Source organism: Falco naumanni (genome assembly GCF_017639655.2).
Source record: "Falco naumanni isolate bFalNau1 chromosome 13 unlocalized genomic scaffold, bFalNau1.pat SUPER_13_unloc_2, whole genome shotgun sequence".
Lineage (NCBI taxonomy): Eukaryota > Metazoa > Chordata > Aves > Falconiformes > Falconidae > Falco > Falco naumanni.
The window spans coordinates 42841-53552 of NW_024427339.1; the positions used below are offsets into that span (position 1 = coordinate 42841).

At 70.1% G+C, this 10712-nt stretch overlaps 2 protein-coding genes across 2 annotated transcripts; both read right to left on the reverse strand.

The window, feature by feature from the left end:
* Positions 1-1377: 1377 nt before the first annotated feature.
* On the reverse strand, positions 1378-2449 carry LOC121081803 (beta-1,3-galactosyltransferase 2-like). The gene is made up of 2 exons (XM_040581046.1): positions 2291-2449; positions 1378-2178 (listed from the first exon to the last, which is right to left on the reverse strand). The coding sequence occupies exons 1-2, from the start codon at positions 2447-2449 to the stop codon at positions 1378-1380; spliced, it is 960 nt and encodes a 319-aa protein (XP_040436980.1).
* A 2909-nt stretch (positions 2450-5358) lies between these two features.
* QTRT1 (queuine tRNA-ribosyltransferase catalytic subunit 1) lies at positions 5359-10539 on the reverse strand. Its single transcript, XM_040581048.1, is given in 11 exon segments — positions 5359-5578; positions 5580-5671; positions 5771-5855; positions 5943-6052; positions 6158-6233; positions 6354-6492; positions 7451-7728; positions 8461-8539; positions 8636-8774; positions 9581-9649; positions 10294-10539. Coding segments are annotated over 11 exon segments (1359 nt in total). The 5' UTR covers positions 10531-10539; the 3' UTR covers positions 5359-5523.
* Positions 10540-10712: the final 173 nt, after the last annotated feature.

The following is a 10712-nucleotide window of genomic DNA, read 5'->3' on the forward strand; positions in this document are numbered from 1 at the left end:
TTTGGCCCCAAAGTGGGGGTGTTTGGCCCCAAAGTGGGGGTGTTTGGCCCCAAAAGTGGGAGGTTTGGCCCCAAAGTGGGGACGTTTGGCCCCAAAAGTGGGACGTTTGGCCCCAAAGTGGGGACGTTTGGCTCCAAAAGGGGGATGTTTGGCCCCAAAGTGGGGACGTTTGGCCCCAAAGTAGGGGGGTTGTCCCCAAAATGGGGGTGTTTGACTCCAAAGTGGGGATGTTTTTCCCCAAAAGTGGGAGGTTTGGCCCCAAAAGTGGGGATGTTATGCGCCAAAATGGGGATGTTTCGCCCCAAAGTGGGGATGTTTTGCCCCAAAAGTGGGATATCCTGCCCCAAAAATGGGGATACCCCACCTCAAATCTGGGAATACATTGCCCTAAAATCCGAATATTCTGCCCCAAACCCCAAATATCCCGGCCCAAAAAACCCCACCCCAAGCCCAGAACATTCCCCGTTTCCCCCGATTTTAACGGCTCGAACCCGGGGCGTTGGAGACCAGGCGGGTGGGACTTTGGCCAAACCGTCACCGGCGCCGCGCCGTGCCGGCTGCCAGCCCTGCGGCGGACGCGCCCGGTTCCTGGCAGAGGGTGGGGGGGTGACCTTGAACCCCGAATCCCGGCGGGGATTTCCCGGTGCCGGTGAATCCGGGTGACTTCCCGGTGCCGGAGCCGCGCTGCTCCACCCTCAACCCAAAACACCGGTCACGGCTCGGGATCCATCACCGTCACCGCGTTTGCCGGCGCGGGGTGATGGAACCGGGTGGCTCCCGCGCCCAAATCTCCCAGCACCTGCCACATCCCCCCCCTTAGACCAACGCAGGGACCCAAAATCCCCTTTTTTTCCACCAAACCCAGCGCCAGAGCTGCCTGTTGAGCTCCTCCGGGCAGTGCCGGAGCGACGCCGGCTCCGGCATCACCACCATGCTGCGGTGGTTTGGCATCGCCTCGCACCGGTGTTTTCTGGTTCGCTGCTCACCCCCAACGCCACTGGCCGCCCGTTTTGGGGGGGGGGGTCGCCCACCGGGTGCCCCCGAGGCACGGTGCTGGCGCTGGGAGAGACGATGCGGTCGGCGCGCTCCGGCTGGCTCCAAATTCTTTATTATAAATATCGGTTATAAGTTAAGGTGGACGCGGCGTTACCGCCGGTGTGGTGCCGGCGCGCCGAGCCCAGCAGGCTCAGAACAACCACAAAATCAACAATTAATAATAATAATTAATAATTATGAGAAAAAAAGTGAAGCAGCTGGTCTGGCAGCTTCGGCTGCACCGGTGTGGGGGGATGGGGGTGAGGTTTGGTGGCGGCACCGGGACCCACAGCCCAACCAAAAAGTCCCCGGCGGGTCCCGGTGGGCGCGGGCAACCCCGGCTCAGCGCCGCGGCCGCAGCTCGTCCTGGCACGTGGCGTTGGGCGCGGTGAAGTGCGGCCAGACCCGGAGCAGCTCCTGCGGCTGGAAGTGATGGACCATCACCAGGCGGGAGAAGCGGCACCGCTCGTACTTGACGTGGTACATGTTGAAGACCCCCCAGGGGCTGTCGGTGACGCCGACCCCCAGCGCCCGCAGGCAGATGCCCACGAAAGCGTCTTCCATGTTGATCACCGGCAACGTTTGGGCGACGCGGTAAATTTTCGCAGCCAAATCGCCGGAGAGGACGTAGGCGGCCCCGCCGCAGTAGGGCGGGTAGGTGGCGGCGGGGTAGACCTGGCGCGGCACGTACCACTTGTAGGCTTTGCTGCGCAACGGCCCCGTGTTGCGGTAGACGTAACCGGTGATGAAATTCTTCTTGGGGGGCAGCAGGAACCGGCGCACCAGGTAGGGCAGGTTGAGGAAGACGTCGCGGTCGGCCTTGAGGACGTAGGCGGCGCCGGGGCAGTGCCTGGTGACCCACTCCATCCCCATCAGCGTCTTCAGCGTCAGGTTGTGGTAGGTGTCCCAAAAATCCTGCTGGAGGAGGTCGCGGTGCAGGTGGTTCTCCTCCTCCAGCGTCGCCCGCAGCGCCGCGCTGAACACCGGCTGCATGCCGAGGAGGAAGAGCCGCAGGATGGAGACCCCCGGCACCGCGCTCTCGTTGCCCCACGTTTGCCGGATGGCGTGTCGGCCGGCGATGTCCGCCGGCTCCGTCGCCACCAGCAGCACCAGGAACGGCGCCCGCTCCCGGCACTTGTGGGGCTGGTTGAGGAGGAAGCGGTAGGGGTGGGGGTAGGGCGGTTGCAGCGGGTGCCGGGTGGGCGCCGGGGTGATGCCGGGGGGGGACCGATGCTCCGCGCCACTGGAAACCCACCCCGGGCTGGCGTGGCGGCGTGGCGGTGCTTTGGCTGGGCGCGGCGGTGGCGGCGGTGGTGGCGGGGTCCTCGGCGCCGCGCTGCACCCGCAGCACCAGCAGCACCAGCCACGGCAGGACGGGCAGCAGCAGCAGGCGCGGGTTCAGCTGGCGCGTCATGGCTCCGGCCGGCGCCTGCGGGGGAGACGGCGCCTCAGAGCGCGGCGGGGGCACCTGGGCTTGCGCAGCGCCCACCCAGCCGCTCGCTCAGCGCCCGAAACCCACCCAGTGTCCACCCAGCCGCTCGCTCAGCACCCATAACCCACCCAGCGCCCACCCAGCCGCTCGCTCAGCACCCAAAACCCACCCAGCGCCCACCCAGCCACTCGCTCAGCACCCATAACCCACCCAGCGCCCACCCAGCCGCTCGCTCAGCACCTGAAATCCACCCAGCGCCCACCCAGCCGCTCGCTCAGCACCCGAAACCCACCCAGCGCCCACCCAGCCGCTCGCTCAGCACCCATAACCCACCCAGCGCCCACCCAGCCGCTCGCTCAGCACCCATAACGCACCCAGCCCCCCACCCAGCCGCTCGCTCAGCACCCATAACGCACCCAGCCCCCACCCAGCCGCTCGCTCAGCACCCAAAACCCACCCAGCGCCCACCCAGCCGCTCGCTCAGCACCTGAAACCCACCCAGCGCCCACCCAGCCGCTCGCTCAGCACCCATAACCCACCCAGCCCCCACCCAGCCGCTCACTCAGCACCCATAACCCACCCAGCGCCCACCCAGCCGCTCGCTCAGCACCCGAAACCCACCCAGCGCCCACCCAGCCGCTCGCTCAGCTCCCGAAACCCACCCAGCCCCCACCCAGTGCCCACCCAGCCGCTCGCTCAGCTCCCGAAACCCACCCAGCCCCCACCCAGCGCCCACCCAGCCGCTCGCTCAGCTCCCGAAACCCACCCAGCCCCCACCCAGCGCCCACCCAGCCGCTCGCTCAGCACCCAAACCCCGTCGCTCAGCACCCACTCTCCATCTGCCGGGGCCCGGGGGGGCAGAGGGGGACATGGGGGGGCTAGAAATGGGTCGGGGGTTCCAGGGGGGGCACTGGGGTTGGGAGGGGGCAGAGAGGGGGCTGGGGGGGGACAGAGAGGGGTCGGGGGGAGATGGGGGGTGATGGGTGGTCAGGGGCAGCCCCGGGTGGGCCGGGGGGTGTCTCCGTTGCAGCCCCGGGTGTCACAACCCCACTCCAGGTGCCACAGCCAGTAAAACCAGTAAAACCAGTTCGGAGTCACACTGCCAGGAGGGTGCCCCAGGGGTCCTGAGGCCAAGGCCCCAGCTCTGCCCAGTTCTCCCAGTTCACTCCCGGGTGCAGCTCCCAGCTCTGCCCAGTTTTCCCAGCATCTGCTTGCTGTATATATCCCTGCAGCACTCTGCCTTTCCCAGTTCATCCCAGTTTCCCTGGGGCACAGCTCCGCTCCTTGCCCAGTTCTCCCCGTTTGTCCTGTGGCTCTTCTTGCCGCAGATCCCAGCCCTTCCCAGTCATTCCCAGTGGCTCCCAGTTGCTCTCAGGTGCTCCAGGTGCTGCTCCTAGTCCCTCCCAGTCTCTCCCAGCTGCTTCAGGTGCTGCTCCCAGTAGCTCCAGGTGCAGCTCCAGCCCTTCCCAGCAGCTCCCAGCAGCTCCCAGTGCCCCAGGTGCTGCTCCTAGCCCTTTTCCAGCAGCTCCCAGTAGCTTCCAGTCACTCTCAGGTGCCCCAGGTGCTGCTCCCAGCCCTTCCCAGCGGCTCCCACTCACTCCCAGTCACTCCCAGGTGCCCCAGGTGCTGCTCCCAGCCCTTCCCAGCGGCTCCCAGTCACTCCCAGTCACTCCCAGTTGCTTCCAGGTGCCCCAGGTGCTGCTCCCAGCCCTTCCCAGCGGCTCCCACTCACTCCCAGTTGCTTCCAGGTGCCCCAGGTGCTGCTCCCAGCCCTTCCCAGCGGCTCCCACTCACTCCCAGTTGCTCCCCGTCACTCCCAGGTGCCCCAGGTGCAGCTCCCAGCCCTTCCCAGCGGCTCCCAGTCACTCCCAGGCGCTCCCAGTCGCTTCCAGGTGCCCCAGGTGCTGCTCCCAGCCCTTTCCAGCGGCTCCCAGTAGCTCCCAGTCACTCCCAGGTGCCCCAGGTGCTGCTCCCAGCCCTTCCCAGCGGCTCCCACTCACTCCCAGGCGCTCCCAGTCGCTTCCAGGTGCCCCAGGTGCTGCTCCCAGCCCTTCCCAGTGGCTCCCAGTGGCCGCTCACCTGCCGGCGTCGCTGCGGGCGGTGGCACCGGTGGCAGAACCGCGGGTGACGCAGCCGTGGGCACCCACGTGGCCACCCCACCCCGTCCACAAACTTCCTCCTGCGGCCGGCGCAGGGGCCTGGCCCACCGGGGGTCCCGCCGGGGGTCCCAAATGGGTGAGCCAAATGGGGCCCATTCCCCCCCCAGACCCATTTCCCCCTCCACCCATGTGCCCCCCCAGACCCATTTGCCCAACCCAATTTACCCCCCCAGACTCATTCCCCCCCAGACCCACATGCCCCCCCAGACCCAATTTACCCCCCCAGACCCATTCCCCCCCAGACCCAATTTACCCCCCAGACCCATTCCCCCCCAGACCCACATGCCCCCCCAGACCCAATTTGCCCCCCCAGACTCATTCCCCCCCAGACCCACATGCCCCCCCAGACCCAATTTACCCCCCCAGACTCATTCCCCGGCAGCCCCCAGCCCCACGTACCCCCCCAGATCCACTCCCTCTGACCCAATTTACCCCCCCAGGCTTAGTCCCCCCAGACCCATGTGCCCCCCCAGACCCATTTCCCCAGACTCATGTGCCCCCCAGACCCAATTTACCCCCCCAGACCCATTCAGACCCCCCAGACCCATTCCCCCCCAGACCCATGTGCCCTCCCAGACCCATTCAGACCCCCCCCAGGCCCATGTGACCCCCCAGACCCCATTTACTCCCCCAGACCCACATGCCCCCCCAGACCCATTCAGACCCCCCAGACTCATGTGCCCCCCCGACCCACTTTACCCCCCCAGACCCATTCAGACCCACACAAGCTGCTGTTTCCACCAAGAAACTTTATTCAAGCGCTGCTGCAGCCCCCCACCCCCCCCCTACAAAAAACTCCCCGAAACAGTATAAAAAAAAAAAAAAAAACCAACCAAAATTACAAAACTCGGTGTGTGGGAAGGAGGAACCACCGGGGGGAGGGGTTGGGGGTCCCGCTCAGTCCAGGGTGATGCCGACGGTGGCCAGAGCCTCGGTGACCCAGGCGGGGACCCCCCCCCCCGTACATGGTGCTCATGAACCCCCGGACGAACTCGGGGAAGCGCTGGGCCAGGATGCTCTCGCGGATGGAGCCCATCAGGTTGAGCTGGGGGGGGGGGGCACAGGGTTGGGGGGGGTTATGGGGGGCACCAGGGGCACTAGGACCCCCCCCCCCCGGCACTCCCAGCCCCCCCCCCCCCCCCACCTGGTAGGCGATGTTGTGGATGGTGAGGTGGTGCAGGGCGGCCGTCTCGCTGCGCAGGAGGGCGTGCAGGTACGCGCGGCTGTGCCTGAGGGGGGGGCAGAGGGGAAAAGGGGGGCGTTGGGGGGGTGGGAGACCCCTCTGGACCCCTCCTCCCCCCCAAACGCAGACCCACCGTCGGCAGGTGGGGCAGCCGCAGTTCTCGTCGATGGGACGGAAATCTTTGGCGAATTGTTTGTTCTTCAGCTGCAGCGAACCCCAGGGGACCAGGGCCGAGCCGAAACGCTGCGGGGAGGGGGGAAAGGGGGGGTCACCGGACCCCCAGCCATGGGGGGGGGGGGGGGGGGCAGGGCTGTGAGACCCCCCCTCCCACCCCGCAGCCCCTCTTACCGCCGTCCGCGTGGGGAAGACGCAGTCGAACATGTCGCAGCCCAGAGCGACGCAGACCACCAGGTCGGTGGCGTAGCTGCGGGGGGGAGCGCGGGGGGGCTCAGCCCCTCGGACTGCCCCCCCGGAGAGGCTGAGGGGGTGGCGACCCCCCCCCTCCCGGGGGGGGTGTGTGTGTGTCGCCCCCCACCCCACCTACCCCACGCCCATCAGGTAGCGGGGCTTGTCGCGCGGCAGGTGCTCGGTGCTGAGCTTCACCATGCGCCAGAAGCGGCTCTTCTCCTCGCCCCCGCTCAGGCCACCGATGGCGAAACCGGCCACGTCCCGGCGGGTCATCTCTGCCGCGAGGACGAGGAACGGGAGGAAGGCGGGAGGGGGTCAGTGGGGGGAGGATGGGGAGGGGGGTTGGATGGGGAGGGGGAGGATGAGGAGTGGGAGAAAGGGGAGGGGGGAGGATGGGGGGGAGGATGAGGAGTGGGGAAAGGGGAGGGGGGAGGATGGGGGGGGAGGATGGGGAGTGGGGAAAGGGGAGGGGGGAGGATGGGGGGGAGGATGGGGGGAGGATGGGGGGGAGGATGGGGGGGAGGATGAGGAGTGGGGAAAGGGGAGGGGGGAGGATGGGGGGGAGGATGGGGAGTGGGGAAAGGGGAGGGGGGAGGATGGGGGGGAGGATGGGGGGAGGATGGGGGGGAGGATGGGGGGGAGGATGGGGGGGAGGATGGGGGGGGAGGATGGGGGGGAGGATGGGGGGGAGGATGGGGAGTGGGGAAAGGGGAGGGGGGAGGATGGGGGGAGGATGAGGAGTGGGGAAAGGGGAGGGGGAGGATGGGGGGGAGGATGGGGGGGGTTGGATGGGGAGGAGGAGGATGAGGAGTGGGGAAAGGGGAGGGGGGAGAATGGGGGGAGGATGGGGAGGGGGAGGGGGGTGAGGAGCAGGAGGAAGATGGGGAATGGGAAGGAGGATGAGGAGCAGGTGGAGGACGAGGAGCAGGTGGGGCACGGGAAGAGGATGGGGAGCAGCAGGAAGGAGGAAGAGGATGAGGAAGAGGAGAACGAGACTGAGGACGGCAGGAGGGGGAGGAGGAGGACACGGAGGAGGGAGGGAGCGTGACAAGGATGAGGAGCAGGTGGATGAGGCTGAGGAGCGGGAGGAAGGCAGGAGGAGGAGGAGGAGGAGCGGGAGGAAGGCAGGAGGAGGAGGAGGAGCGGGAGGAAGGCAGGAGGAGGAGGAGGAGGAGCAGGAGGAAGGCAGGAGGAGGAGGAGGAGCGGGAGGAAGGCAGGGCACGCGGCGGTACCTGCCAGGCAGCGGGTGCGCAGGGCTGGGTCCAGGCCACCCTGGATGATGGCGAAGAGACTCTGGGTGCCACCGCGGCCCTGGGTGCCACTGGGGCTCTGGGTGTCACCGGGGCCCTGGGTGCCACCGGGGCCCTGGGTGTCACCGGGGCTCTGGGTGCCACCGCGGCCCTGGGTGCCACCGGGGCCCTGGGTGCCACCGGGGCTCTGGGTGTCACCGGGGCTCTGGGTGCCGGCGCGGCGGTTGGCTGCGATGCAGCGGTCAAGCCAGCGGATGGACCTGGGAAGGGAGGCGGAGACCTCGGGGGGGTGGCTGGGGGGATCTGGGGAGGGTGGGGGAGGGGAAGGGGGCTGGGGGGGGGGTCTGGAGGCCTGCGGGGGGGAGCTGGGGTGCTGTCTGGGGGCCTGGCGGGGGCCTGGGGGGGGGTGTGGGGGTCCTGGGGGGAGCCACGGAGGGAGATCTGGGGGCCTGGGGGGGGGCTGGGGGCCTGGGGGGGGCTAGGGGGGCCTGGGGGAGGTCTGGGAGCCTGGGGGGGATCTGGGGGTGGGGGTGGGGGGGTCCTGGGGGGAGCCATGGAGGGGGATCTGGGGAAGGTCTGGGGGCCTGGGGTGGCCTGGGGGGACGTCTGGGGGCCTGGGGGGGCCCTGCAGGGGATCTGGGGGTTCTGGGGGGGGCCATGGAGGGGGATCTGGGGGAGGGGTCATGGGGGGGGGGGGGTCCGGGTGCCTGGAGGGGTCCTGCGGGGGATCTGGGGTGGGGGTGTGTGTCTCAGGGTGGTCTGGTGAGTCTGGGGGAGCTTGGGGGGGGGGGGGTCTGGGGGCTTTGGGAGGTCATGGGGAAGTTTGGGGGGGCTCTGGGGGGGTCTGAGGGAGTTGGGAGGGGTGTGGAGGGGACCTGGTGGGGTCTGGGAGCTCTGGGGGAGTTTGGGGGGGGGCTCTGGGGGATTTTGGGGGGCCCGGGGGTTTGGGGGGTCTCTGGGGGGGTTGGGGGGGGGTCTGGGGGGGTCCCGACCTGTGCATGGCCTCCTCCACGCGCGGCCCGGCCGTGGTGCTGCTCACCACGTCGTCCAGCTGCATGACGATGTCAGCGCCTGGGGGGGGTTAGGGGCTGAGGGGGGGGCCATCCCAGCGCCCCCCCCCCCCAGGATTTGGGGGTTCAGGCCCCCTCCCCCCCCCCCAGAACTCACCCAGGGCGCGCTGGATCTCCATGGACCTCTCGGGGCTGAGCAGGATGGGGGCTCCCCCGTAGGGGGAGTGGAAGCGGACCCCCTCCTCACTCACCTCCGCCAGCTCCAGCAGCGAGACCCTCTGGAAGCCCCCACTGTCCTGGGGGAGGGGCGAGGGGGCGTCAGGGGGGGGCCAGGACCCCCGTCATGGGGCTGGGGGGGAAGGGGAGAGTCTTGGGGGGGTGCGTCTCCTCCCTTGGGGGGGCTTTGGGGGTCCCCCCTCCTTGGGGGGGGGGCGGAATTTGGGGGGGGGGGGGGCTCGGGACCCCCGTCATGGGGCTGGTGGGGTGGGGTCCTGGGACTGTGGGGAGGGGGTGGGGGGTCCCCTGGGTGGGGGTCTTGGGTTTGTGTGTCCTCTCCCTGGGGGGGGGGGGGGGAAGTTTGGGGGTTTCTCCTCCATGAGAGGGGGGCCTGTGGGGTGAGGGGGGTCCCTCCCTGGGTGGGGGGGTCCTGGGGGGGATCTACCCTCCCTGGGGGGGGAGGTCCTGGGGGGGGTCTACCCTCCCCGGGGGGGGTCCCCTGGGGGGGGTCTACCCTGCCTGGGGGGGCTGGGGGGGGGTCCTGGGGGGGGTCCCCTCTCCCTTCAGGGTGTCTCGAGGTAAGGGGGGGCCTGGGGGTGTCTCCCCTCTCCCCGTGGGGGTGGGCTTGGGGGTCCTGGGGAGGGTCCTGTGGGTTCCCCCCTCATTTGGGGGAGGGGCTGGGGGGGGGGTCCTGGAGGTGTCTCCCCTGGGGGGGGCTTGGGGGGGAGGGTTTGGGGGTGTCTTAACTCCCTCGGGGGGGGGGGAAGGGGGGGGTCCAGGGTGTGTGTCCGTGTCCCAGGTGGGGGTCCTGGGGGTACCCTGCCCCCCGATGTGGGTCTGGGGGTTGTGTGTCCCCCCCCGGGCGGGGGGTTAGACCCCCCCTCACCGTCAGCAGGTTGTGGGGCCAGTCCATGAAGCCGTGGAGGCCGCCGGCGCGTCGCACCAGATCCGGGCCCTGCGGGGGGGGTGGGGGGGTGTCAGCTGGGGGGGGGGGGGCGCGAGGGGGTGGGGGGGGGGGGGTCTGGGGGGGTTGGGAAAACCGAGGCTGGGGTCCACCGGGGGGGTCCCAGAGGGGGCTGGGGTCAGCTGGGGGGGGGCTGGGGCTTTGGGGGGGGCTGGGGGCTGAGGGAGGGGTCCTGGGGGGCTGGAGGAGGGGTCCTGGGGGGGCTGGAGGAGGGGTCCTGGGGGGCTGGAGGAGGGGTCTCGGACCCCAGGGGCATGGTCGTAGGGGGCGTGGCCTCCCAGGGGCCCGATCCCGACCCGCGGGGGGGTCCCGATCCCGTCCCGGGGGGCCCGATCCCGTCCCGGGGAGCCTGATCTCGACCCGGGGAGGGTTCGATCCTCACCCCAGGGGGGGCCCGATCCCGACCCGGGGGGGCGGGGGGGCGATCCCAACCCGGGGTGCACGATCCCGACCCGGGGGGGGGCCCGATCCCCACCCCGGGGGTCCAAATCCCGGCCCCGGGGGGCCCGATCTCGACCCCTGGGGGCCCGATCTCGACCCGGGGAGGGCCCGATCCCCACCCCAGGGGGGGCCCCGATCCTGACCCGGGGGGGGCCCGATCCCCCCTCCCCCCCCCCGCCCCCGCCTGCGCCCACCGGCCGCGTGCCCAGGTGGTAGGTGTTGCCGAGGCAGATGCGGCAGCCGAGCGCCGCCAGCTGCGCCGCCGTGATGCCCTTGGCCGTCCCGCGGGTCCCCACGGGCATGAAGACGGGGCAGGGGACGGGGCCGTGCGGCAGCTGCAGCTCCCCGGCCCGCGCCCGGCTTCGCCCGCACTCCGCCACCACCCGCAGCAGCGGCGCCGCGCCGGGCCCTGCCGCCATGGGCGCCGCCATCTTGCCGCTCCCCCACGTGACCGGCGCTTCCGCCCGCCCGCCGGAAGTAGTCGTTACTCAGGGCAACGCGGCCGCCATGTTGGGGCTGAGGCCTCCGCGCCGGGCGAGGGGGGGGACGGCCGCTCCGGCCCCCTGGGCCCTCGGGAGAGCCCCCCCCCGCGCCCCCATGGCCCCCCGGGGGG